General features: G+C 35.9%; 1 protein-coding gene across 4 annotated transcripts; it reads left to right on the plus strand.

The window, feature by feature from the left end:
* The first annotated feature begins 1,413 nt into the window (after positions 1-1,413).
* Positions 1,414-27,898, plus strand: LOC127548084 (echinoderm microtubule-associated protein-like 6). 4 transcript variants are annotated; one of them, XM_051975284.1, is made up of 16 exons: positions 1,414-2,382; positions 3,747-3,825; positions 4,381-4,510; positions 6,708-6,806; positions 7,510-7,530; positions 7,905-8,078; positions 9,287-9,495; positions 10,546-10,703; positions 11,431-11,545; positions 14,805-14,993; positions 16,691-16,863; positions 17,571-17,733; positions 22,180-22,283; positions 23,360-23,513; positions 24,281-24,381; positions 25,754-27,898. In XM_051975284.1, exons 6-16 carry the CDS (start codon positions 7,937-7,939, stop codon positions 25,776-25,778), a joined length of 1,533 nt encoding a protein of 510 aa, XP_051831244.1. In that variant the 5' UTR covers positions 1,414-2,382; positions 3,747-3,825; positions 4,381-4,510; positions 6,708-6,806; positions 7,510-7,530; positions 7,905-7,936; the 3' UTR covers positions 25,779-27,898. The 4 variants fall into 4 exon arrangements, with proteins under 4 accessions (XP_051831244.1, XP_051831245.1, XP_051831243.1 ...); XM_051975285.1 differs by having other exon boundaries at positions 7,510-8,078; XM_051975283.1 differs by lacking the exon at positions 7,510-7,530.
* The last annotated feature ends 77 nt before the right edge of the window (positions 27,899-27,975 follow it).

Genomic DNA, 27,975 nt, shown 5'->3' on the forward strand with positions numbered 1-27,975 from the left:
CATCAATAGCACCTCAACTATGCACATGCCTTTGCTCTAGTATTGATTATGCCATCCAGTTCTTCATGGTCTGTGTGGGGGCTATAGAAACCATAGGTACATTGCCTTTCCTACCCTGGGGCTCTTAAGAGTGCTACTCACTTATTTGTATAGGCTGCATTCCCCTATCCTGAGCCAGAATGATGAATTACATTGATGAAATACAACAATACATAAAGCATAGGACAAAATATAGAATTAGTCCCTAAATGGTCTGTACCTAAGTTTTGCCTACTTCTTCTTGTATTTTCTATTATTTACATACCTTTTTCAGTTTTCTTCTAATCTTCCCAGAGTTTATTTTTTCTCTTGCTAAGATCTTTCTTTATCTTCTTATTCTGAATATTTGATGAAATAATTCTTTTTTCACATCCTTTTCTTCCTTCCCCTCTCAGAGATTCACTATTTCCCCTGTAAAGTCCTCCTTTCTTCCTTCTTTTTGCCTTCTTTTCTCCCTCCCTCCTTTCCTTTCTTCCTCCCTTTCTTTTCTCTTTCCTTCCTTTCTTCCTTCCTCTACCGTTCCCTCTTTCCTTTCTTCCTGTATTCCTTCCTTTTTCTCTTTCTTCCTTCCTTCTTTCTTTTTTTCTTTCCTTATTTCCTTCTTTCTTTCATTCTTCCATTCATCATCCTTCATCATAATTCTTGCCCCTTTTGTGCACTTTTGCCATTTATATACTATAAGTGAGCATATTGTTCTATTCCCTCTTGCCCTGTGTAGCATTTAAAACAACCAACTAACTATAAAAAGTTCATTGATTTAAGTTGAGTGAATTGTCCCTTACTCTACTATTACCCACCAAGATTAGCTTTTTACAAGACCACATCTCTGGTGGAGTCTAAATCTGGAAAGATTTAGTACCACTGAATAATTCTTAGTGCCCAGTGTTTGAAGTTTTATGGATAACCGGAAAGAAGGCTTTAATACTTGTATTATGTTTTAACTTGCTTTCCTTTGGAGGCAGGGAATTGTCAAGTAAGTATTAACAGTACACTGGAAAAGCTCAGGTTTTCTATGAATTTTCAGTATTAAGTTTTCATGAAGAAAAAGTCCTAATGAGTAATTACTTATAATTTGCTTAATTTGCTACAATGCAGGTCTCTTCCCCTTGCCCCTTTCATCTTCAGTTTGGAAGCAATATAGCTTTGATCATATGCTTGTGAAAAAAAGAAGAAAAACTTTCTGATATTGCTTTACATTTCAGTTTTTTTAAATGAATATAAAGGTGAAAATGCATTGAATGCTTTTGAATGTATATATACGCCTATGTATATATAAATATATAATATTTGTGCTTGTATGCATATTCTTTCTGTATAGATTATATATGTATATATACACATACATATATATGAATATATATATATCCATAGCCTGTGTGTTTCTTGAAAATAAACCATGTGTTTTATAGCAAATGATTCTTTATGAACCATGCCATAACCATACTGTCCTCTTGCTCTCATCATAATCCCTGGCTTGCTTTTATCCATACTTAAACATTCTTAGGTAAAAGAATAAAACCCAGGAATTTCATTTGAAAGTTCTACTAAAACAGAAAAAAGAGCAGGCGTCATGGGAAGGGACAATTAATGTGGAGAGAGGAAATGTCTAACTGTGTGAAATGGCATGCCCCAACATCCTGATTTCCCTCAATTTAGTTACCAGAGACGTGAGCTGGGGATGTAGTTGTGCAGAGAATTGTTTTCTACTCATTATTTGTTGGTTACTATAGTACCATTTAGTCCAATTATCACTGAAGATTACGTAATCTGTTTTGATTGAACAGTTTCAGAGAAAATAAAGGTGTCTTGTTTTCCCCAGTGGGAAAAAAAATGCCAAACTGTTCCAGCAAGCAAGTTGGCCTACTAGTAAACACTGAAAATTATTAGACTAAATTATGAGTTAGATTTGAATTGAAAACAAAACATCCATTGTACCAAACTCTCCACCGCATTCAGGAGGATGTTATTATGTTTCTGGCAACAACAATTTGTCGATGGCACACACAAAAATAACCAAGTCCATAGGAGGCGTTAGTAACTTCACGTAAAGAGTGTGGGAAGCATTGACAGAGCTTCCTTTTTTCTCCCTATTCTGTAGGCGCTTTAGTGCAGAGTTTGCCCAGTGACGCCAGGGTAGGAGCTTTCTGCATTTGTAGACTGGTGCACTCTTTCGTTTCTGTTTTAGTCCTTTGCTGGCATGCTTGAAAAGCATGGTTTGTGCCACACAGGAATGTCTGTTCCCTTGAAAAATGCTTGTGCATGAATAAAATGATTTGCCAATGCTCCTCTATACTGTACTAAGTTTCTCATTTGGCTTTATTTGCTGCTTACAAGGGGATCCAGGTAATATTTTCTTTTCACATATCACAAGACTAGTTAACTGATATATTTAGTGAATACATAATAAGCTGATTTCACATTTGTATCTTTCATTTTTCTGTATCATTGTAGAAATGAATTTTAGGAAATATCTACATTGGAATAGGATATATTTATATAACATATTTAAAATGCTAGACTTTTAAAGAAATCTATAGTTGATCATGAGCAAATCAATTACAGAATTTGTCAATTCTTTTGGATGAAATTTTATCCTCCAAATGGATGAATAAAATAGTTCTTCAGGAGTGCTAACAAATAGCTTGACTTTGTCTATAATTATGTGATATGGGACAGAGCTAAAAGAACATTTTGGATTTGTTATTATTATTTTTTTTTAGCAAATTTAAGGAATGAATTGAGTACCTTCTTTGAGCTCCACCAATTGTAACATTCCGAGCTTTCTATAGAGCACAGACAATGTTTTTAACCTAGATGTTTGATGCAGCAAATTTTGACCTCTTAGGTGACATATTCTTTATAGAATAAAATCATCTGTGTTTCATATAACTAACTATAACCAGGACTATTAAAAAAATCCTCTTTGCCTTTTTGGATGATTAGAATTTTATCCATGTTCTACAAATACTTGGTTCTTAAACTTCCAGCGACTGTATCCCACTTAAACCTATGCCATTATCCCTAAAATAGGGAGTTAAGAATAGAAATTGGAGTTTTGAGACTTCCTAGAAACAGAGTGTGTCTTTATGTTGATATGTAGACAGGAAGTAATAGAAAAATGTGGTCTCTCCTCAGGTATGTTCTGCTAAAAGGAAGCCAGAGTCTCTCCATGATCTGTCAACTCACTATTTAGTCTTAAATCAATAGCCTTTGAAAACTGCATTCATTCTTTCTGGCTTCTATGATATACTATCTGGCCTTCAAGAAATAAGGAACAGGGGGCAGCTAGTTGATGTAGTAGATAGAGCACCAGCCCTGAAGCCAAGAGTACCTGAGTTCAAATCTGGCCTCAGATACTTAACAGTTCCTAGCTGTGTGACCCTAGACAAGTCACTTAACTCTAATTGCCTCAGCCAAAAAAAAAAAAAAAAGGAACAGAGGTTACTTCAAGATATTTCCCTTTCAAGTGAATAGCTTAGGTAAGGGGAAATCATTCAAGCTTATGCTGCCACCATTAACATTGTTTGAAATTATTCCTACTATACAAAAAGGAAGAAGTCCAAAATGAAAGGGAAAGAGAGAAGATAAATGATCTGGACAAGTGATCTTAAAAGGCCCCACTTGCCACAGATAGTGATCTTAAATGTGAAGATCTCTAAACATTGATTGCTAACCATGGTGCTTATCTTGGCCAATGTCTGTTTTAGGCCACCAGTGAGCAGGGCAGCTCCCCAGCCAGAGAAACTTCAGAAGAATAATATCACCAAAAAAAAGAAACTGGTTGAGGTGAGGGGCTTCAGTTGTTTTGCTCTTATTTTTGATATATGCTGTCTTAGGGACTTAGATCATTTGCTTGTCTGCATGAAAAAGGCAGAGAATTGTAACCATAGCTACTGTCCTTTAAAGTGAAAATCTATTTAGGCTAACTTCTCAGCTGAAAAATCAAGATGGTATTTACAATATTTTTCTCTTCTGTTTGTCAGAATATCCTGAGCACCCCTTTAAGTTAATACCATGATCTTTTTACTTAAAAACTGTGGATATTTCATTGATATAAAATTGCATGTGATATTAAATCAGAACAGGAAGAAAATTTGGTTTGTTTAAAAAGCCCAAAAAACATTTTGCACTTTAAGCAATAAAATGTAACATTATAGAAGGCAAAATGATACCCTTCATTTTCTCCCAAACTGATCAAGAATAAGTCATTTTACTGATTGATACTCTGAATTGTCCACCAAACAATTCTTGATGCATACTTGCATTTTCACTTGTTTTATTTTATTCATTTCTTTTATTTTTCTGTTCTCTGGTGCCTCTCTGTTTTGTCTACAAATGTAGGAGCTGGCTTTAGATCACGTATTTGGCTATAGAGGATTTGATTGTCGTAATAACCTGCATTACCTTAATGATGGTGCCGATATAATCTTCCACACTGCAGCAGCAGGCATAGTTCAGAACCTCTCTACAGGTAATTAAAAATGGGTCCCAGCCTTGGAAATTCAGAATTTACTAGGAAGCCAAGCCTTCATAATATAAAACACAGGCATTTTCAGAAATATTTTTATGATTTTCCTATTTTTTATTGTCATGGAAATTTAACAAATTACCTCTAGCTAAATATCTCGTTGTACCCTTCCTTTTTATCCCAAGTTTATCCCACCTGTTTTCTCTTGCAATATATTCAGAGCTATCTTCTAGGTATTGAATCCTCTTTCTGCCTTTAGTCTCAGTTCAAGTCAACTCTTGCTGTATACAATCCCCAGGAGGGAGAGTAATGGTTCTACTGGAATCCTTGAGAGTGATGAACCCTAATACTATGGATTGACTCCAATGCTCCTTTCACCATATTGCCTTCTCAGCAATAAGGAAGGATTAATTAGTTGTAGTCAACTGACTCCCCCCCCCCCATGATTTCCTACATTTTCCTTTGCAGGTATCTTTTTGTTTCTGACAAATGGTAAATTAATGAATCAGTTTTGCTTAGCATTAGAAAATGATCAGAAATATCAATCCTTAAAAGAAAGATATGTATTGTATTTAACTTATACTTTAACATATTTAACATGTATTGGTCAACCTGCCATCTGGGGGAAGGGGAGGGGGGGAAAGAGGGAAAAAGTTGGAACAAAAGGATTTGCAACTGTCAATGCTGAAAAATTTCTTATGCATATATTTTGTAAATAAAAAGCTATAAAAAGAGAAAGAAATGGGGAGCTTGAGCCCCAAATTCCTGAAGCCATAGAAGTGTTCAAGTACTTAATATTTTGGAAACCTTGTTCTCTATATTTAAGATCAAGATCATAAAGCAGAAAGAACTTGAAAAAAATTTGTTTACCATGCAGAAAAAAAGAGTGCATGTTCCCCAATGACTAGAATGCAGAAATTACAAGTTTATATTAATATTGTGTATGTGTATTTACTCCAGCAGAAAGCAGGTTCTTTTTGAGAACAGGTACTCTTTTATTTTTGTCTTTGTGTCTCCAATAACGTATAGAGTACCTGGAAAGACAAATAAATAAATACTTATCAAACACCTACTATATTTTGAGCCCAATGCTAAAAGATAAGACTTCAAAGAAAGGCAAAAATAATTCTTGCTCTCAAGAAACAAACAATCTCAAAAGGAGACAACAAGCAAATAAATATGCATAAACAAGATATAGACAAATAAATTGAGATAATATTCAAGAGAAGATATTAACAATAAGGGGAATAAGGGTGAATGCCTGTACCATGTAGGATTTTATCTACACTACAATGGAAGCCAAAAAAACCAAGAACTAAATATAAGGAAGAAAATTAGGCATGAGGGAATCACCAGGGAAAAGGCCTAGAGTCAGAAATTGGATCTTGTGTGAAGAGTACCAAGGAAGCTAGTGTAAACCTGATAAAGAAATACTTGAAGCTGTAAGTGATGCAATGGGCTACTGTGATTAGCCTTAGGGACATTAGAAATGTCTGGGTGGCATAGTGAATAGGGTGCTGGGCCTGGAGTGAGGAAGATTCATCTTCTTGGGTTCTGGGCAAATCACTTCACCCAGTTTATCTCAGTTTCCTCACCTAAAAAATGAGTTGGAAAAGGAAATGGCAAATCACTCCAGTATATTTGCCAAAAAAAAAAAAAAAACACAACAATAACAAACAAGTCTGATAGGATTATGAAAAGTCAGACATTCCTGAAAATTGACTAAATAAAAAGGATTGGAAAATAGGAAGGAGCCAGGTTATGTAGAGTTTTAATAAATACTTGTTGATTAATTCATTGATTCTCTAGTAGACCACTTATAAATGAAAATATAATATTTTTAAATTAAATTTTATTGATATCTTTTGCTTTTTGTATCATCAGAGTTTTCCCTCCTCCCTCCTCCTTAATCATCTCATATAGCAAATAGAATTTTTAAAGAAAAAGAAGAGAAAAAAATCAGGACAAACAATCAATACATGTGCAATATATGACATCTATGTACCTTCTGCCTCTACAAAGAAATAGGCCCAGAGTAGCCTCTCATATCTCTTCTTTTGAGTTATGTTTGGAGAACATTATCTGAAGCTTCACATTTTTACACAGTCAATTCTAGTGATTCCAAAAAATGATCTTTTTGGAAATAGTTCTAAAAAATGTCTTTTATGTTTCTATTAAGTCTTTTCTTTCTTTTTTCTAGGAAGTCAGAGTTTCTATCTGGAACACACAGATGACATTCTCTGTTTGACCGTAAACCAACATCCTAAGTATAAAAATGTGGTAGCCACCAGCCAAATAGGTAGGAGATTCTTTGTATTAACTAAGAAATTCTATATTCCCAAATGATCAGGGACACTGATTTATTGGAAATCATAGATTTTATTCATTTCATATTTGGAATCTGGTCATTGTCATTTCCCCTTTTATTCTTTCTTTTTTGATGAGATTATTGATTTTGAACATTTTACTTACGTGTGTTTTCTGGATGGTTAGTGATTTGAAAGATCCACAATAAATATATTACTTCTTATCCAAAGAATATATGTGGAGCATTTCTCAAGCCCATCCAAATAGACCCAAGATATGAAATGAAAGATTGATAAGACATGCAAACCTATGATATTCCATTGGCAATGGTGACATAGTTATAATACACTGTTTTCTAGGGTTCTGGGGGATAGAGATAAGAATGGATTCAGTCTGAATCTCTCCAAATCAGTGTTCCTGACACAGCTGTGCCCTGGGAACAGAGCAACTACAAATGTGGACCTGACTCACATTTGTTCTTCTAATTTTTTTTTTAACTTGGTCACTTCAAAGATAATGTTTTTGGCTTAGTTCACCAATATTCCTGCTTGTTTTCATTGAGCTCATGTCCATTTTACAATTTAATTTTGTGCTTTCTGATGCTGGTGTTGAGTGCTTCAGTATTAGAAATATGACTTATTTTAGCTATTGTTTTCCCTTGGTGCTTCCTCATTGCCATTGCTCACACAATGCAGGTGATATTGTGGAAATCCCAGGTAAGGCTGTTTCATCTATGAGTAGTTTTCATCCACACAGCAAAACCCTTTCAAACTTTTATGTCTTCTGGTTGTATCAAGATGAACTGAAGATACAAACCACATACTATCCCAGATTGTTTCTTTGTATAAAATCCTTCATGAGTGTTTGTCATTGACATAGTATCTGTCTCCATGAGCAAGATGTTTTCCCATTTTCCTCCAATTATTCCAGACATTTAATAGTTAATGACTTTTTGAGCCCAATAAGAAATTTTGATTGCCCCTAAGTTAGTCTTTTTTAAAAGAAAAAGGTTTCTACATAATTTTAAACCAACAGGTAACTTGAAATTTCTTTAACCTTAATTCTTTATTGTACTTTCTTTGATTCTCAGGAACAACGCCTTCAATCCACATATGGGATGCAATGAGCAAGCAGACACTTTCAATGCTTCGATGTTTCCATGCAAAAGGGGTTAATTATATTAATTTCAGTGCTACTGGCAAGCTCCTGGTGTCAGTAGGAGTAGACCCTGAGCATACGATCACAGTCTGGCGTTGGCAAGAAGGTAGAGTTAAGGCTGTGTGTTCTTTTCACTCTCAGTAACTCTGGGTAAGGAAGACTGTCAGCTTCTATTTCCTGGGTGAGAACTAGTGAAATAAAGTGACCATTTCAACATCACACAGAAAAATCAGGGTTAAGGAAAAAGCAAAGAGAATAACTGTCTTCTTTCTGTTTTAGCTCCAACACAAGCTTAAATTCCAGATTAGAGCTAGAATTAGTCTTGATTTTATATTAGAATCCATTTAGACATTTTACTGCAGTGGAATTCTGAAGAAGTCACTTAACTTCATTTGGTTTTCTCATCTATAAAGTGGGAATAACAATAACTCTAATTCCCAGGGTGTTATGAAGATCTACAGTAACGTAAAATTCTTCGCAAACTTTAATAATAATAATAGCTAGCAAAAGTGCCACATAAGTGTTATATTAAATAGTTAACTATTATGACTATTATTAGCAAGCTATTATTTTTGTTATTATCAGAATGGTTTCAGGACAGCTGGACAGCATAGTGGATAGAGTCCTAGGCTTGGAGGCAGAAAGATTTGAGTTTAAATCCAAAGCGGGATAGTTACCATGTGATCCTGGGCAAGCCATTTAATCTTGATTTGCTTCAGTTTTTTCAGCTATAAAAATAGGGATAATAATGGTACCTTCCTCCTAGTATTGTTATTACCATCAAGTGAAATATTTGTAAAGTACTTAGAACAGTACCTGGCACATAGCAAGGGATAAAAATGTTAGGTATTCAAGATAAGGTCAAAATGGGTTCATAACCTAGGTATAAAGAATGAGATTATAAATAAATTGGAAGAGCATAGGATAGTTTACCTCTCAGACCTGTGGAAGGGGAAGGAATTTATGACCAAAGAAGAACTAGAGATCACTATTGACTACAAAATAGAAAATTTTGATTATATCAAATTGAAAAGTTTTTGTACAAACAAAAATGTTAGGTATTATTTTAATAGTATTATTATTGGTGAAATAGCATTTCCTCTTTAGATAATTAAATCTCTGGCCTTTTGGTTATAAAGAAAGAATACAACATATGCTAAATATTAGAAACACAATTGCTAGTATAGAAAGATCTTGATATTCTTGAGGAAATTTCCTTCACAACTGTTTTAAAAAGTAAAAGCAATAGAAGGTAAGATTTCCTAGTAAAGAGGGTTGAGAAACCTACTTAGCTGATGTTTCTTATGAATGCAGGTGCCAGAGTTGCCAGCCGAGGGGGTCATCTCGAACGAATATTTGTGGTGGAATTCCGTCCAGACTCTGACACACAATTTGTATCAGTGGGAGTCAAGCACATGAAGTTCTGGACCCTGGCTGGCAGTGCCCTACTGTATAAGAAAGGGGTGATTGGATCCATGGAAGGTGCCAAAATGCAGACCATGCTCTCTGTGGCCTTTGGTGCTGTAAGTTCAAAGACAACAACACTCTTGGGCGATGCGAGTGGGAAGAAATAGCCCTGTAAATAGGAGACATCTCCAAGCCTTCTAATTGAATCTCTCCCGCACAGGAAATTCTGCCCAAGCCAAAGGGCTTTTTTCCTTTACCTCTGCTTCCAAACCTGGATTTACTAGTGGCTCTGGAGTCAGCGTACCTGGGATCAAGTCTCACCTTAGAAACTTACCACCTGTGTGATGGTCTAACAGATTATCAATTTCCTCATATGTAGCACAAAGTGGTTAGGCTGAATGGTCTCTGAGGTCTCTTCCAACTCCAGATCTATAAAAAATCATATCTTTTGATCACTATAGCCTAACAAACCTGGGTACTTAAGTTCTTTGAGCTAGCAATTAAGAAAAGTATAGAAAGATATGCTGGGGAAATGATTTCCTCCTCTGAACCATGATTGGTCTAATTCATAGCCCTTGGGAATATTTTTCCTGTCCTGAATCAGTCCATCCAACCAGTGGGGACACAATTGCTACCTTTCCATAGCATAGGTGTGATTGGGACTGATGTGATACTCCAGCCAGCTGATGCTTTGTTGTTGATTGTGGTCATTTTTTTGATGATCCAGGGGTGAATTAATTTACTTTGTAGGTCATCCACAGAAAATGTTGACTCTCAAAATGATTTTCTCTCCCCTCTAGCATGTATTTGGGTCTTCTCCTATTAGCAGTACAATATACTCATGGGATGAAAATTCATTTTAATGGAAATCTGGAAAAAAGAAACTATCATTAGCAAAATAGATGAATGAAAATGAATACATGTGTAGTGCATTCCAAAATCAAATCCAAAGAATTTCTGTATTATACATGATTCAGGATGATCTGCATCTATTACTTATTTGCCTTTATTATGACAGACTCAAAAGTTGAACTTTTTTTTTCCTTTTGCATTTGCTTATAAATAGCTCTGTTTTGTTACAGAAGCCAAGCAGATGAGGAGAGTATCTATTCAAGGCATCATGCCCAATTCTGGCACTGAAAATTGTTCATTTGTTTTTCTTCCAGAACAATCTCACTTTCACTGGCGCCATAAATGGAGATGTCTATGTCTGGAAGGACCATTTTCTTATTAGGCTGGTGGCCAAAGCTCACACAGGCCCAGTCTTTACAATGTATACAACTCTTCGAGATGGACTGATAGTCACTGGTGGAAAGGAGAGACCGTAAGCTATATATTTTCTAGAAATATTATACCATTTTTTTCTATCTCTGGGAAGAGGTTTGCCAACAACTTCTCTTCCTCTGAAGTGTGGATTTTCTCTGGAGGAATGCTTACATATTCATTTTCCCATCTCTCATGTTCAGGAAGGAGATTTGTCTCTGCTATTCTCCAAGAGGTTCCTAGATCAAATGATCCATGATGATGTAAGAGAAGAAAAGCATCAGGGCAGTTTGGCTTCAGAAATCCCAAATGTAGACAGTTGAGTGAAGAGCAGAATGCCTAATTTAAAAGGGTCCTGAAAGACATTGAGGATTCCTGAAGCAAATGGAATTTCTTTAGTATATACAATATGCTCCCTGCTGGAGCTCTTTCAAGGGTAAGAAACTGTGGAGAGGACAGGATTTAGGAGAGGGCATAGTGTGATTCTCTAGATCACTAATTTTTTCCTTCTCTCAAAATACAGAATATCATTATTTGAAGTCAGATGATTTGAATTCAAATCTTGTCTTAGACATTTACATGGTAACTTAAAAGGGACATGAACCATGAATGTTAAAGCAAATCCCACAGAAAAACTTGACGGTGGTTTTCTAGACATACCAATCATTTATCAAACATTAACTGGATAAAAATTGGTTGTACATTTGCTGAAATGATTGGTAAAGAGAATGGAAAATGGAACGGGGATGAGGGTCTTATTCCCCATATGCCTGCCTATTCCCTTTTAGGACCAAAGAAGGAGGAGCTGTGAAGCTGTGGGACCAGGAGATGAAGCGCTGCCGAGCATTTCAGCTAGAAACCGGGCAGCTGGTGGAATGTGTACGCTCAGTGTGTAGAGGCAAAGTAAGTAGAAATCACCTGCCTTTCCCTTCTTCTCAGGTCCTCCCACTGAGCTTAGGGAAAAACCAGGACTAAGCAAGTGGGGATCAGAGCTTACCTACATTCAAATGTAGCTGATTCTGAATCCACCGACCCATAACTTAGAAAGTTATGCTCCCTATGGTATATAAAAGAATTTGGAACGTTTCATCTCAAAACAGACATATTTTGTTCTTATAGGCAAATAAATAATTAGGGGAGAACTGGGGAAGACAGATGAGCCTCACAAAAACACTCATAAACTTCTCAGTAAAGATTGTTATTTACTGTATTAGTTACAAATGATTGTGTTATCATTCAAAAAGAAGAAAGTCAAGAAAATGTTTATAATTTTTCTAAATCTATATGGGAATATATGATCTCTGATCTAAAAAAGACTTGAGAGATTCAATGTCCTCATTTTATGAACAAGGAAATATTATGGCTAGATAATGGCAGATCTACTCAGTTCCACCTGACTCTCAGGACAATATTCTTTCCATTTCTGTATTTCTGAATTAATAAGCAATTCATGATTTTGTCTTATGGCAAATCTAGGGGTCAATTTTATACTTAATTTCACCACACAACAACAATGACAGCACTTTAGCTTGACCTAAAATCTGATAAAATTAAGAACTAGGTCTTTGACCTACTGAGTGTACTTTCCAGGTCAATGGTCTGTAGCTTTTTGGCCAGAGTTTCTCTGGTCAAGTGAAATTTCAAGAACTTAAGAAAGGTGGTTTGGAGAAGAGGAATGGTGCTATATTTATAATAGATAACACTGGGGGAAAAAAAGTAAATTAGCACCAAAAACTTGGACCTATGATGTTCTGAAGTAGCAAAAAAAAAAAAAAAATTGGTATGATGGTAGTGGTAGGCAGTTGAATCAGCTTCCTTGACTAATGCCTTTCCGTCCTTAGGATGGCAATAGGCATAAGAATAATTTTTAACTAGTCAATTATGTGGAACACCCACTATATATTAATCTGTAAACTAGATGTTGTTGGAATATAAAAAGAAAGAAACCTTTACAATAAGAATCCTGCCTTATCTTTTTACCTGGAAAACTTCTTAAAGATTATGATAGCATTATCCTTTCTCCTTGATACGGTGAACACATATACAGGCAGAAGATACAAGTGTAATCAAGTGACTCAAATAAAAATCCCAGACTCCTTAGTTTGGCATTTAACACTCTTTACAATCTGGATCCAATCCAGATTCCCATTCTTCCCTTTTAGGTTCTCTATTATCACAAAATCATCATGACTTGTCACAGTTAAAAGTTGCTCAGTGGCCATCTACTCCAACTCACCTGGAAAAGAAAAGTCCCCTCTACATTCACTTACAGACATCCTGTAAGTGAGAAAAAGGCAACATATTTCATTGTAGAATAACTCAGATTGTCAGAAAGTTTTTCCTTACATCAAACTGAAATTCTAGATAAACTACAACATTTCCATCCACCACTTCATCCACTCCCATTGCATCTACAGTACTAGTTTAGAAACCTGATGAAAAAAGGAAATTGGGCATCATGACCTATTCTTGATCAAATTATGCCAGTTCTTTGTGACCATTGTTTTTTTTTTTTAGGTTCTAATAACTAGTTTCTTTGTTCTAGAATCCTGTCAGGAATAAAAGTTAAGTTCATTGGCCTGTAGTTTGAAGATTATTTGTTCTGTTTTTTCAAAGTCTGGGCAATGCTTACCTTTATCCAATTTTGCAACATATCTCCATTATCATTCAAAAATGTTTGACAATGACATTCACTTTTCTTACTTCTTTTTAAAGATAGGAGTTCTCTTACTAAAATCAGCTAGCTACTTCCTACATATTTATTATGTAGTGTATAGACCAGTGGTTCTCAAACTTTTATCTTCAGTATCTTTATCCTATTAAAAATTATTGACGATCTCTCCAAAGCGTTTTTATCTGGATTATATTTATAGACATTTACCATATTAGAAATAAAAACTATTTTTGAATTTGTATTCAAAAGGATTTCAGAGATCCCCAGGATTCTCTGGACCCTACTTTGAGAACCACTGGTCTAGACCTATAATTTTCTTATGAATACAGAAAATAGGAGCAAAACTTGGATTCAAGTCTTACCCCTGAAATATACTAGCTAAGTGACACTGGGAAAGTCATTTAGCCCCTCCACTGAGACTACTGGATAGCACTGTGGATAGAAAGCTTACTAGACCTGGAGTCAGAATGAAATGATTCAAATCCTTGGATACTTGTTAGTTGTATGATCCTGGGCAAGTTATTTAATTTCTGTTTGCCACTATATCCTCATCTGTAAAATGGGGAGAAGAGCCTCCCACCCAGTGTTGTTAGGATGATTTTTTTTAAAAAAGTAATATCTGTAAAGCACTTTGCAAAACCTTAAGATGCCAACATTTATGTAGTCCATGAGATCTTTCCAAACCTTTCTCTGAACACTTTGAAATCTACTTTCCCAAAATCTAAGACACATATACCAGAACATTCCTAGCTTTCTTCCCTTATCTATCAAAAACTTTTAAGATGAAGTGATCACTTCCTCTCAAGGTTCCCACCATTTATATCCCTAATAACCAGTTTCTCCTTGGTAAGAACTAAACTACTCTAATCACAATTTTCTGAATTCATTAAGCCCATTTCATACTTTCTCCTTCTTTCCATCAACCTGTCTCCTATTCTCCTTCCAAACCCAATTCTAAAGTTTACCCTCTATACTTAGCAAGAGCAATCTTTCCCTTCTCAAAATACTTATTGCATATTATATCTCCTCTTAGCACTTAACCTATCCCTAATTTACATTATAATTATTTGATTCTTTTTTTTATCTCCTCTTCTGGAACCTCAGCTCACTGATGGGAGAGGCCTTGCTTTCTTAATTCAGTGCTTTGCTGAGGCATAGGAGGCACTTAATAAATGTTGCATTAAATTAAATCAAATTAAATTGAATGTTTGGGAAATGAGGGAAAAACAAGGAAACAGAATGACTTATTGGTAGTAGGAAACTGAAATATGCTACATGAGCTATGAATGAGTGAAATGAATGGATGAAAAATGTTCTAACAAAGAAGATAGTAAAAGAAAGATTTTTGGTTGTTTTGAAAGTCACTTTGAGTAGTTGAGGTAGATGTAGAGAGAAGAAAGGGAATCCTACCTTTCTCTTTTAATATTATAGATATTTATTACATTTCCTCATGTTTACATTACATTACATTCATTTTTACTTCAACAGGGGAAAATTTTAGTGGGAACCAAAGATGGAGAAATAATTGAAGTTGGTGAAAAAAATGCTGCTTCCAACATGTTGATTGATGGACACATGGAAGGGGAGATATGGGGTCTGGCCACTCACCCTACCAAGGATATTTTCATCTCAGCCAGCAATGATGGTACAGCCAGGATCTGGGACCTGGCAGATAAAGTGAGTGATGCTGCTTCCTTTTCCAAATGGGACTGATTTCAGAAATTGCTCCAGTGTCAAACTCCATCAAGGGGGTAATTCCTTTGCCTGGGATGTTACCAATGCTTTTTTCATAAAGGAACACTAATCCTCTTTACCTTTTACTTCTTTAGATTTAAAAATGTCCCCTATATTTTATATATATACGTGTGTGTGTGTGTGTGTGTGTGTGTGTGTGTGTGTGTGTGTGAACACAACTACATTTAGGATGTAGTTTTTTAAAAAATAGTCTGTGTAATGATAACAGGTGGACAACCCCAAGAGTCTGCATTTGACTTTAAAAGGGTCAACATTTTTCTCAATAGCTTGGATGAATGAATAAATGAAAAAGCATATGCTATATATAACACACTATACTTAGTGCTAGAGATATACATACAAAAACAAAGACAGTTTCTGACCTGCCACAAGGGAGATCCAGCACAGAGTCCAAATTAAGGTGGGTTTCCTTATAGATGGTGAAATCCTCCAGATGTTCCTATCAGTATATGACACACTACTAGTTGCATCAAGCCCAGAACATTGCAGAACCTCCTGGAAGAGATTTGTAACCATGCAAAAAGTACTGTGGTATGGCATTGAGTTGTGGAACAATATTACATTATGTAAAGAAGGAAAAAGGAGTTTCACTCAGAGAATAAGGCAACCAGAAAAGGGTCTGGAGACTATACACTGTGTTAAGTTCTGTGAGGGATATAAGAGCATAATGCAATCACTTCCTTCCAGGATATTATCATTGAGTAAGGAAGAAAGATTTCCACATATAAAATAATTAGGGAACAATTCAGAAGAGCATCATTATATACTAAATGATGCAATTTATATTCCAAGTATTGTAAAGGGTTAGAGAAGGAAGAAATCTGGCCTAGAATTCCATAGGTAGAATTAAAGTTAAAAACTGTTCTGTCTGCCACAGTTATATCTTTAGATCATGTTTCTGGAAGAAAGTACAATAAATATTTAACTATACACAACATTAATAGTTATCATCTATATAGTGCTTTAACATTTGCAACATGCTTTTATGAATATTTTCTCATTTTATCTCACAATGACCCCCCGAGATATGTGCTATTATTATCCCAATTTTACAGATGAGAAAATTAAAGCAGGTAAATGTTAAGTGACTTACCTAACATTACACAGCAAGTAAACATCTAAGGCTAGATTTGAACTTAGGCCTTCCTGACTCCAGGTCCAATGGGCTATGCTCTGTACCTGCCACCCAGCTGCTTCTGTGTATTAGAATGAATACCTAGAATTTATTCATGGTTATGTTTATCACTCAATTAATCAACAACTATTTAAGTGCCTACTATGTGTCAGACAGTCATCATTCATCATTTATTAAGCCTCTGCCGTGGGACAAAACACTCCACTGAGCGCTAAGGGAAATGGAAAAATTGGATAGAAGAGAATTCCTGCTTTTCTGGAGTTGACTGTTCAGTGGGAGATAAGAAACCAGTAGCTGGAACACATTCATGGTGATCCACTGGTGTGGGGACACTTATTATCAAACAAAAACTTACTACATAGCTGAGCCACAGTTTATGTCTCTGGGATATCACAGCGAGGTAGGTCTAGCCATTGCATGTTCCTTAAATGACCAACTGAAGAAGTTTTATGATTTTTAAACAGGGTTCCTTATGTCTCTGCAGAAACTTCTGAACAAGGTCAACTTGGGACATGCAGCTAGATGTGCTGCCTACAGCCCTGATGGAGATATGGTGGCCATTGGCATGAAGAATGGAGAATTTGTTATCTTATTGGTGAACAGCCTGAAAGTCTGGGGGAAAAAAAGAGATCGGAAATCAGCTATTCAGGATATCAGGTGTTAATGGGTATCATGGTGGGCACTCCACTTACTGGGGACTCAACAAGCTTTGGCCAATAGAAGAGGGCATCTAAACGTAGATTGTTGTCACTCAAACCTTTCCTCTAGCCTTTGAATGGATGTTTCTAGGGGTCTTATGCTATCACTGGTTTAAAAAAAAAAAGAAAAAGAACAAAACTATAAATGCACTTGAATTGAATTTCATAATGTCTGCTGAGTTTGTTGAAACAAACATAATTGCTTAGATAACAATATCATCCAAGACTATATAAATTTTCTCTTTATTACTATGGAATTATATTTGAATCATCTTTATTTTTTTCCCTACTTTAGCCAAGACAAAGGCAGGTTGGTAAACCAGTGGTTTTTTTTGTAAAAATGGCAAGATAATTGAATTTTAAGATTTGAATGGAGATGATGGAATCATTAGGAATAAAGTAACTTAAAAGATCTAAGGCCTCTTGTAGACCTATATCAGTGATTCCATAACTATGAGTAAGGAATATAGGAAAGAACTGACCACAAATTATATTGAGATGATCATCTTGCCTGTGAGGTCAGAGAATCCCATGGTAGATTTAATTTATAAGTAAATCTGTCAGATCAAAGTGAGAGCAGATTATGTATTTCTTTTCAAAACCAATTAAAAACTATTCTCTGGATTTTTTTACCCATTGAACATGCCCTTGGTTTATTTCTTCTAGAATGAGTCCAGACAACCACTTCTTAGCTGTGGGTTCATCAGAGCATACTGTGGACTTCTATGACCTCACCCAAGGCACAAACTTGAACCGAATTGGATATTGCAAAGACATCCCAAGCTTTGTTATTCAGATGGATTTCTCAGCTGACAGCAAATACATTCAGGTATGTTTTAGTTGGATTAAGTTTATTTCAATTGTATGAAACATTAATAATAGTTAGCATTTACATAGCATTTTAAAGTTCACAAACTTTTTACATAAATTATCTCATTTTCTCTTCATGACAATCTTGTAAAGTTGAAACTTTTATCATTCCAATTTACAAATGAGGAAATTGAGATTGAAAAAGGTAAAGTGACTTGGCCCAGTCAGATGGCTATTAGGTGTCTAATATTAGATTAGTCAAGGTTATAAACTTGGATAGAATAAGATAGAATTGGATTGGATTGAATAGAACTGGGCAAGGCAGGACAGGATAGGAGAGGAGAGGATTGGAAAAGATTGGATTGTTTTGAGAGGATAGGATTGGATTGGCTAGAATTGGATAGGGTTATACTGGACATTCCTATGATTTTAATAATATGGGAAGATCCCATGGGAAGAAACTCCTACCAATACAGGAAATTATCTTTTTTTCCAACTGCTTTTCACAGTTTTTTCATTCCCTGAGATGTTAGGTAACTTTCCTAGGATCACACAACCAATATGTATTAGAAGAGGGACTTAAATCCAGGTTTTCCATGTTTTAAAAGCCAGATTTCTCTCTACTAAGACTCCCTGCCATTTTGCTGATACTGCTTTAAAAAAAAAAAAAAAAAAAGAAAAAAAAAAAAAAGCTTTTTATTTTCAAAATATATACATGAATAAGTTTTCAACATTGATTCTTGCAAAACCTTGTGTTCCAATTTTCCTCCCCTTTTTTCCACCCCCTCCCCTAGATGGCAAGTAATCCAATATATGTTAAACATGTTAAATCCAATATATGTATACATATTTATATAATATCTTGCATAAGAAAAATCAGATCAAAAAGAAAAAAGATGAGAAAAAACAAAATGCAAGCAAACAACAACAAAAAGAGTGAAAATGCTCTCTTGTGATCTACCCTCAGTTCCCACCATCCTCTTTCTGGGTGTAGATGGCTCTCTTCAACACAAGATGATTGGAACTGGCCTTAGTCATCTCACTGTTGAAAAGAGCCACATCCAGCTGATATTGCTTCATTTGGTATCATGTATATTTTTCTACTGTATCCCTCCTCCCACTTTCCCCAAAACAGCTAAAATTTTTCATTCAGTTCTCAATATATAAAGTTTGTTATAACAAATCAGAAGAATAAATCAGACCAATATTTTCAAAATATCTCTTCTCATTGGGAGAATTGTTTACTACTTTGAAAATTATGAATTGTCATATACTTGAGTTAGTTTTTTTCTTTTTTCCACAATAATTTTTTTCTATCTTGTCTCACTGGAGTCCCAAATGAATTTTAATAGGTACCTATGCAATAGGAAAGGTGTTTGGTTTTTTTTTTAAATCATTGCTTCCTAACACCAAGTTCACTTTGCCATCTGGTTGCCTCTTAACACATACTGTGTGCAAAGGATTATGCTAGGAGTTGGGGAGATATAAAACTTTGATAAAAAAATTATAATAATCCCAGTCCTCCTGGAGCTACGTGTCTCTATACAGAGACAGATAATTACAAAGTAATACATTGTAAATGGTACCAAAAGAAGAGCTACTTTAAGTATTTTGAGGCAAAAAGTTAACAGAGACTGATTAGAGAAGGCACAATGTAGGGGGAAGTGGCATTTGAAAGGAATTTTAAGGAATGGGTAGGATTTCAAGAGGTATGAAGGAAAAAAAGGACATTCTGAGAATATGGAACCATATAAGCAAAGTATAGAGGTAGGAAAGTAAAAGATATTATTTGGGGCTGGAACATAAAGTATGCATATGAAATTCAATTCAGTTCGACATTTTTAAGAGTATTATGTGACTGGGCACTCTGCTAAGTGATGGGGACCCAAAGGCAAAAAAATTAAAACAAAAACTAGTTTTTGCATTCAAGGAGTTCACAATGTGATGGAAATATAACATGTAAACGTTAACACAAGATAAGTGCAGAGAGCATTAACAACTTAAGGGAGCAGGAAGGTTAGTCTTGAAGGAAGCCTGACATTCTAAGAGATAAATAGGAGGAGGGAACCCATTTTAAGCATGGGCCACATACAGCTTGTACAAAGGCTGTCAGAGGTAATCCAGAGGTCCTCTGGACAAGGATCAATGCATGATGTTGGGGTGGGGGAAGGAAAGAGTCTTTCTTTCTCAGAAGTTTGTTGAAGAGTTCTTGAAGGTAGGGATGTGGGGCCAGGGTAAGGGGGATGGAATGAATGGAAAAATAGGAAGGAATTAAAGTCACAATGAAGAAGGAGAGCTTTGAAGGCAGTGAGACAGGAAAAATGAAAATGAATTTGCAAGTTTGAGATTGGAGAGACAGCCCAGTTTGGGGAGATAAAGCAGGAGAGGTTGGATCCTAGAATTTCAAGCTGGAAAGAACCTTGAATATCATCTGGTCCATTGCCTTCATTTTATAACTGAACAATCAAAGACCCAGACAGGTTAAGAAAATATAAAGAATTTTGAACATCTTACAGAATATGTACCTTATTTCAGTGAAGTCACTGAAGATTTTATATAATAACATAATAGGATCAATTATAAGGAATCTCATTTAAAAGGGACTTCAGAAGTCATCAAATCCAACCTATACTGAAAACAAAAATCACCTACAGAACCAATTCTCCAGCCTTTACTGGAAGACTATCATTTTTACTGATCCAAATTGAATACCTCTGGTTTTTTAAAAAAATTGGTTTTTTTAGATTGGGTCTCCCTATGTGTCATCCAGGCTGGAAATGCAGTGTACACTCATGGGCCCATTCTACCACTGATCAGCACCAAAACCTGGATCTTCTCCATTTCTTGACCTGGACCCATTTACCCAGCTACCATATTGGTTCCAGTCCTAGCACAAAACCCAAATAGCCTTAGCACAGTAAAGCTTAGAACTCCTGAGCTGGTGATCCACCAGCCTCAAGTTGTACAGGGACTACACGCATGTACCACCGTGCCCAGGGATATTACATATTAGTAGTGTTCCTACAGACACTGAATGAAGAGTTAGAAAAAGAAACTAGTTGGATCATTTACATCTTCAGCAAATAGGAGTCTCCCAGTGACCTAGATTGGCAACATTCATTGCACAAGGGAGAAAAAATGGTATCTTTTTGATTTGTCCACAATGGGAAAAGTGTTCAGATTTTCCCAGAAGAGGCAAAGAATCTGAAAATCAAATTTTCTCCCGGACAAAATACCTTCTGAATAATTCAAATTACATGTTCTCAATGAGAAAACTCATCTCTTTTGCTGGGAGACATGGCATTTGTTTTCATCATTGTCCTGAGCAGGGTTTTCAAAACAGTAGGTGCTCAACATATATTTACTGGAAGCACTAGAGTTGGGGGCTATTAATCTCTTTAGAGTCATGAACAGTTTGGTAAAACTCATGGACTTTTCAGAATTGTTTTTTTAAATGTATAAAACCAAATACATAAGAATTCAGAGGAAAGTAATTACAGAGTGGAATAGTTATCAAAATATTTTAAAAACAAGCTTATATTTCCCAAGTTAGGTGCCCTAACTTTAGCTAAATGTCATAGTGAATAGAATGCTAGGACTGGAGTCAGAAAGCCGTGCATTCAAATCCTGCCTTAGATACTTTCTAGCTATGTAACTTTGGGCAAATTACTTAACCTTTCTGTCTGCCTCAGTTTTCTCAACTATAAAATGAGGATAATAGCACCTAGGGTTATTGTGAGGATCAAATGAGATGCTTGTAAATAGCTTTGCAAATTTTAAAACTATATAGTTTCACTTTTTAAAATTGTTTGGGTTTTTTTATTTTGTTTTTTTCTTGTGTTTTTTTTCCATTTTGATCCGATTTTGTGTATGGGGGTAGCATGATGAATATGGAAATATGTTTATAAGAAATACACATGTTTAATCTATATCAAATTGCTTGTTGTCTGAGGGGAAGGGGGAGAGAAAAATTTGGGACATAAGGTTTTGAAAAGATGAATATTGAAAACTATATGCATTTGTTTTTAAAAATTAAATACCATGAAATATAATAAAATATATTTTAATAAAAATAAAAATTAATTTTGAGTAAATTTATTTAATTTTAAAATAAAATAAAAACATAAAAATAAAATATATATACACACATATATGAATCCTAGTTACTTTTATTATTAGAATTATACTCATTAACACAGGAAGTGGGTAGGAAAGTGAGAATGGGTGATAGCTTTTATCATCTCTGAGAGGCCAGATGTAGTGTCTACACCCAGACATAGACATGTAACTCTCTGAATTAGCCACACAGCACAGCTCGAAATTAGCCTGGGATGATGAGATGAGCTTTTGGGATGGCCCCAACTATTGCTAAGGATAGGTGGGTATTTTGAGGAAAATGCACTATGAGGCAATATCCTCTCAGGCAAGACAAAACTGGTCACCATGAGTTGCCATTCATTTGCAGGTTTCAACAGGCTCTTACAAGCGTCAGGTCCATGAAGTCCCACTGGGAAAGCAAGTGACTGATGCTTCAGTTATTGAGAATATCACCTGGGCCACCTGGACAAGGTAATTCAAAGCAAATCCTCCAAGGAAAAACATCAGAATGTATTCCTGCCTCAGATCTTGGTGGCTTATTTATATTTATTTATAGGAGATTCTGGGACTGAGTAGTATAGGATCAGTTAGGATCCTTAACTCTGAACTTGCCCAGAATTTTTAAATGAGAATTCACTCTTCAAAAATCCACTTTTAGAGGAAATCTCCTATTCCCTTTACTGACTTCAGGGGAAATAACTCCCTCCAACTTAAGCTGAACTTCTGCTAATAAATCCAAGGATCTGGAACCCACTAAAGGTCTCTTGCTAACCCAATTGATGGTGGACCTGGGAGAGAAGCAAGGGACTTTCTTCTTAACATAGATATAAAGTCTGGATATAATCTATAATAAATTTCACTTTCGGTATTTTTCTACATTTTTCCTTTTAAGATCTAATTTTAGGGGTCCAGCCTATATGGGGACACACTAGATAAAATGCTGGGTTTAGAATCAGGAAGACATCTTCCTGAGTTCAAATCTGACCTATTATGTATGACCCTGGGCAAACCCTATTTGCCTCAAGTTTCCTCATGTATGATATGAGTTGGAGGAGAAAATGGCAAACTATTCTATTGTTTCTGCCAAGAAAATCTTTAATAGGGTGAGAGTCACACACAACTGAAAAAACAATAAGCATCTATATAGGTGACAGGGGATTGGAGGCAGGGTGCTAGCTTTATAACATTAGTGTATTATTTAGCATGTGGAGAAACCATTTAGGAGAATAATCAAAAGGAAGTGTATTAAGCAGAGATCAAGGATGTTAGTTAATGAAGAAGAGATAAGAGGAAAGTATTGTTTTCTACAGTACTACATTAGCAAAAACAAAGAAGGAAAAGGAAAATTGGCCAGAACTGAACAGAAGATTTCACAGACCTCTGGGAAATAGAGTTAATATAAAGCATGCATGAGGTAAAAAGGTTCTGTTGATGAAAAAATGCTCCCCTCTTCTTCTGGCTTTGCTATCCCTGAGGGATTTAGGAAATTTACTCCCCAATCTTCCCAATCCCTATTTCCATTTCATGATATTTTCTGATTGGAATAGCATTCTAGGAGATGAAGTCATTGGGATCTGGCCCCGAAATGCAGATAAGGCTGATGTCAACTGTGCCTGTGTGACCCACGCTGGCCTGAATGTTGCCACTGGAGATGACTTTGGGCTGGTGAAACTCTTTGATTTTCCATGTACAGAAAAATTTGTGAGTCTTCATTGGAATGTAGCTGCCTGTGCTGGGTAATATTTTCCCCAAATTCCTTGGTGCCCATAGACCTATTAATTAGTTGGCCAATCCTGTGCTTTTAGTATTTAGTACCTTTGGTGTCCAAGCCATGGTTAGGAATGGGAAATATTCAGGGGCAGAGGTGGAGTTGAAGGGTGGAGAATGAGAGATCAATTAGGAGTCTAATTAATTAATTAATTAAAAGCCAGAGCTTCCAGGATAATAGCTGCTCCTTACACTGAATATATACCCTTTAGTATTCTGGTCCATCCCCCCTAGAGCCATGAAATGAGACAATAACTAAACTTAGATGGTGTTTTGTAAGATCGTGGAGGACACAAAAATTGCTTTAGCAAAAATTGTGTTTTGGAAGCTGTTCATGTCCCCTCAATCATAGAAAGCAGACTTTCTAGGATAAAGGGTGGAAATTTTATTTGAATAAGGTCAACTAAGTGAGAGAGAGAGAAAGAGAAAGAGAAAGAGAAAGAAAGAGAGAGAGAGAGAGAGAGAGAGAAAGAGAGAGAGAGAGAGAGAGAGAGAGAGAGAGAGAGAGAGAGAGAGGAGAGGGAGAGAGAGAATAGACTTTATAGGCTAAAGGGTGGAAACTTTACATAGGTTGTTCAGGAAATTGGCATAAAGTGGGGAAGATGTTATTGGGTGGCTTTGAGGTATTTGTGACTGCTGGGAGGGACAGTGATATTGCAGTATTCTGACCGGATTTTCTTGGTGTCGACTTACACCTACAGGCCAAACACAAGCGTTACTTTGGTCATTCAGCCCACGTGACCAACATCCGGTTCTCTCATGATGACAAATATGTGATCAGCACTGGAGGAGATGATTGCAGGTAATCTACAGTGTAGGCTCCATGGCTATGTTCTTCTGATTCCCCAGGCCTGATGGCCTCCTGAGTCCCACCAGGCCTGACTTCACGCAGTAAGCCTTAAGTAAAACTGTAGATGATTTTTGAGTTCTTATGGAGAATGGCAACATCAAAGTTCAAGGTCCCAATCCAACTCTGAATAAGATTGTGGACAGATTCAAAGTATCCTTCAAATACTGGGTACCCAAGGACCATGTGACTGGTTAACAATGGTCATGTAACCAAAATCAGCCCCATCCCTTCAAGTTGCTGTATATAAACAGAAGGGTAGATAGTTCTGTCTGGATGTCTATTTCCATTGTTCATTTAGTTCATTAAGATAATTAGCAAAATTATAGTCAAGGTATTTCAATTCAGTTTAAATGCATCCTTTTGATGTATTTAACATCAGGACAGTAGGTTCCCTATACATTTCCAGGGCACCCACATTTTGGACAAGAAAATTTTCAGTCTAGTTCCAGAAACTCAGCAAGCTCTTGGAACTCTTTTCCTAATCTCTCAGAGAAACTTTCTGTGTGGTGGGGGACCCTTGAAGTTCATCCAATGAATGCCCATGTTATTAAGGACTAGCTTAATTCACTTCACTTGTACTTGTTTGAAAGATCCCTACTCTGAGGATGCATCTCGCTGCAATATGTTGCAGTGACCAATTGCAACAAGTTGCAAGGACTGATGAAGGAGGAAGGGCTGTTAGGACATGCAATGGTTTTGTTTTGGTTTTTTTCTTTTTTGGGCAAAATCTCCTCTCCCCAAACTAGTTAAAAGTTGCAATATTACCAGATCAGATCCCATCTTCAGGGTCATAGGTCCTCCATCTTTCGCCAATGCTCAAGCACTCAGCTTCCCTCTAAATGACCAGAATACTAGCAACCAACCATCCTACATATCATGGGATGTAACTACTTAGAAGTCATGCTAGCAAAATAATTTTTGGCTGAGTAATGAGAATTTCCCCTAATGGGAAAAACAAGGTGGCTTCTGTTAGGCTTCCCAGTGGGTTATAATCCCTGAGGGAATAAAGTAACTACCTTGGTATTCAAATTCTAGGAAAGCCCGATGGAAAGCCCTGTTCTCCCACTCAAGTAGTGTTAAAAAAAAAAAAAAACTCATAGATTTCCAAAAGAAAAAGAGACAACACAAATCAACTGTATATATGCATATGACTGCCCAACAAGCTCTCAGTTGAAAAATTCCCAATATACAAAATCTGGCCTCAGACACTTAACACCTCCTAGCTGTATGACCCTGGGCAAGTCATTTAACCCCAATTGCCTCAGCAAAAAAGAAAAAAAGAAAAATTGCCAATATAAATTAACTGTTGTCTTTTTTATTTTAGTATATTTGTGTGGAGATGTTTGTAAAAGAAAGAATGAAAAAACACAAAATCTGGAGAAATAACTCACATTATTGCTGCACTTCAGAGGATGTGGCCAGATGCCTCCTTACCTTTTCAGGTGCTTGGAAACGATTGATGTTAAGAGGATGCAGTCACAATTGTGGTGTTCTAAGGAAGCACTCTAACAACCTGAAATTTGCAAAACTATTAAGTTCCATGGAGAAGGAAAACCAAACTCAAGATTTGGTGGCCCCTATTCCTAAAGACTAAAATTTTCATCACACACACACAGAGAAAATCTCGTCTGATAATGTAGCCCACTTGACAAAATTTTAAGCCTCAGTTGCCCTGACAATTTATAGCTTTACTTTGCATTGTAACTTCTTAAAGGTATATGTTTTATGTCCTGTTTTCACACATTTTAGGAGATGTTCACCTTTTCAAAATCATTATCTTGAATAAGATTAATTCTAAGTTATATGCACTGGGATAAAAGAAATGCTAAAAGTACACTGTTTTCCACTAAAGCTAAACACTTTCAAAAACCAAATGAGCCATGTATAAGAAAAAAGTTGAAAATGTTAATTTTTTAATTTTATTTGCAGAGTTTTATATCCATAAAGTGCCTTTGAAAGTTTTTAGTCATGTGGGCTACTTTCACCTCCCACAAATACCTGCTTTCTACATATGGTGCTATAACTTTAAAACTGAGGGCTAACCAAACACCTTTAGCAAATATGTAGTTTCTCATTCGTGTCCTGCTTTTATTTTTCACAAAATTTATAATGGGCTGACATATGTCATCTGCTCCAGAAATAACGACTACGGGTGAGCTAAAGTTACTACAAAGCAGTAGGGATGGAGTGGAGAGTGAATGACTTGAGATTTTCATTAAGTTTTGTTCACTAGGCAGGTCAGACTCCAAATCACCTTTTTCAAAAATTCAAGAAAAAAACCTGCTTCCAGGGCACCAGAAGATGGACTCCAAAACTTGTTCTATGTCCTAGTCTATACTTTGATGGTAAATAGCTATGTGTCAATTAAAATCTTTGCTGCAATTCCCTGATAGGAGTTATGGCTAACCTGGATCTCAACCTTCCTCACATCCCCATTCCTTCTCACTTCCCACTTCTCAAAAACTGGCAGGCAGCCTTCAGCTAGCTGTTGGCTTTTTTGTCCATTGTCTTGCTTCAGGAAGAGGCCAGAACAAAAATCGCTGTGTGACAAATTTATAAGCCCCTGGGGTATCTGATACAACTTAGTCTTGGTAAATTAAAAAAAAAAAATAGGATTTCCCAAACTACACCATCTAAGATTATATTATGATCTATTACAAGTAAAATAAACCATGGTCAGTAATGGACTACAGGGCCCTAACACAGTGCCTTGCATAAAGAAGGCACTTAATATAAATGACTACACCATAGGGTAGTGAATAAAGAGCAAAGGAAAACCTAAGTACCCTGTACTGACTAGACTGGCAGTAAGGACAGTATGCACTAGCTATTCCTTATACATTTACTGAACTGAACTACTGACATTTAAGAGTTATTGGTTATTTTATCACATTTAAAACAAACAAAAAAAGCAAAATGAACTATCTTCAATTAAGGAATAAAAATTCCAACATCACAAGTGCTTCAGCATTCTCAACAAAATACATCATTCATTAAGCTATTTTTCTATGCCAAATTTATTAATGCCTTATATGTTAATAAACAATTAGTTTTGTCAGATCCACGAGTCCCTATGCAGTCTTCATTAGAGTTTAATTTTTCCCCCTTGTATTTATAATGTAACCATATTGACTGGTGATGCTGGGTGATCACCACTTTTGCCTATGTTGTACTACTGTTGGCCTTTCATATTGATTGTACCTTAAATAGAAATAAACGTGAAAATACAATGAACTGATCAATGGTGATATGTGAAAACTATTTAAGAGCAATAGTGTCTGTGTGTCAGGAAAATACAATATATAATTTGTAAGCATTTATATGGTATGATTTTATGTATAAACCCTGCACTGTATCCTAATGTAAATTAAAATATTGGCGCATGAATTTATTTTTCAATTGTTTAAAGTGTTTGAAAAACACAATTTGAAAACATTTTTGTTGTGTCAAATAAATTTGATTACATACACGTTTAAGTTGATTTTTATTGTCAACACCCTGAGAGATTCATGTTTAATAAGTGACTGCTATATAGTGCAAAAACTG

Source organism: Antechinus flavipes, chromosome 2 (genome assembly GCF_016432865.1).
Source record: "Antechinus flavipes isolate AdamAnt ecotype Samford, QLD, Australia chromosome 2, AdamAnt_v2, whole genome shotgun sequence".
In the NCBI taxonomy this organism is placed as follows: Eukaryota; Metazoa; Chordata; class Mammalia; order Dasyuromorphia; family Dasyuridae; genus Antechinus; species Antechinus flavipes.

What these genes read in the sequence shown, in the direction of transcription:
- LOC127548084 (XM_051975282.1), top strand. Translation starts at nt 7,380, where the DNA reads ATGTCCATTTTACAATTTAATTTTGTGCTTTCTGATGCTGGTGTTGAG. An exon ending in ACTGGTGGAAAGGAGAGACC is followed by an intron (nt 10,704 to 11,430) that starts GTAAGCTATATA and finishes ATTCCCTTTTAG; the next exon opens with GACCAAAGAAGGAGGAGCTG. An exon ending in TCTGGGACCTGGCAGATAAA is followed by an intron (nt 14,994 to 16,690) that starts GTGAGTGATGCT and finishes ATGTCTCTGCAG; the next exon opens with AAACTTCTGAACAAGGTCAA.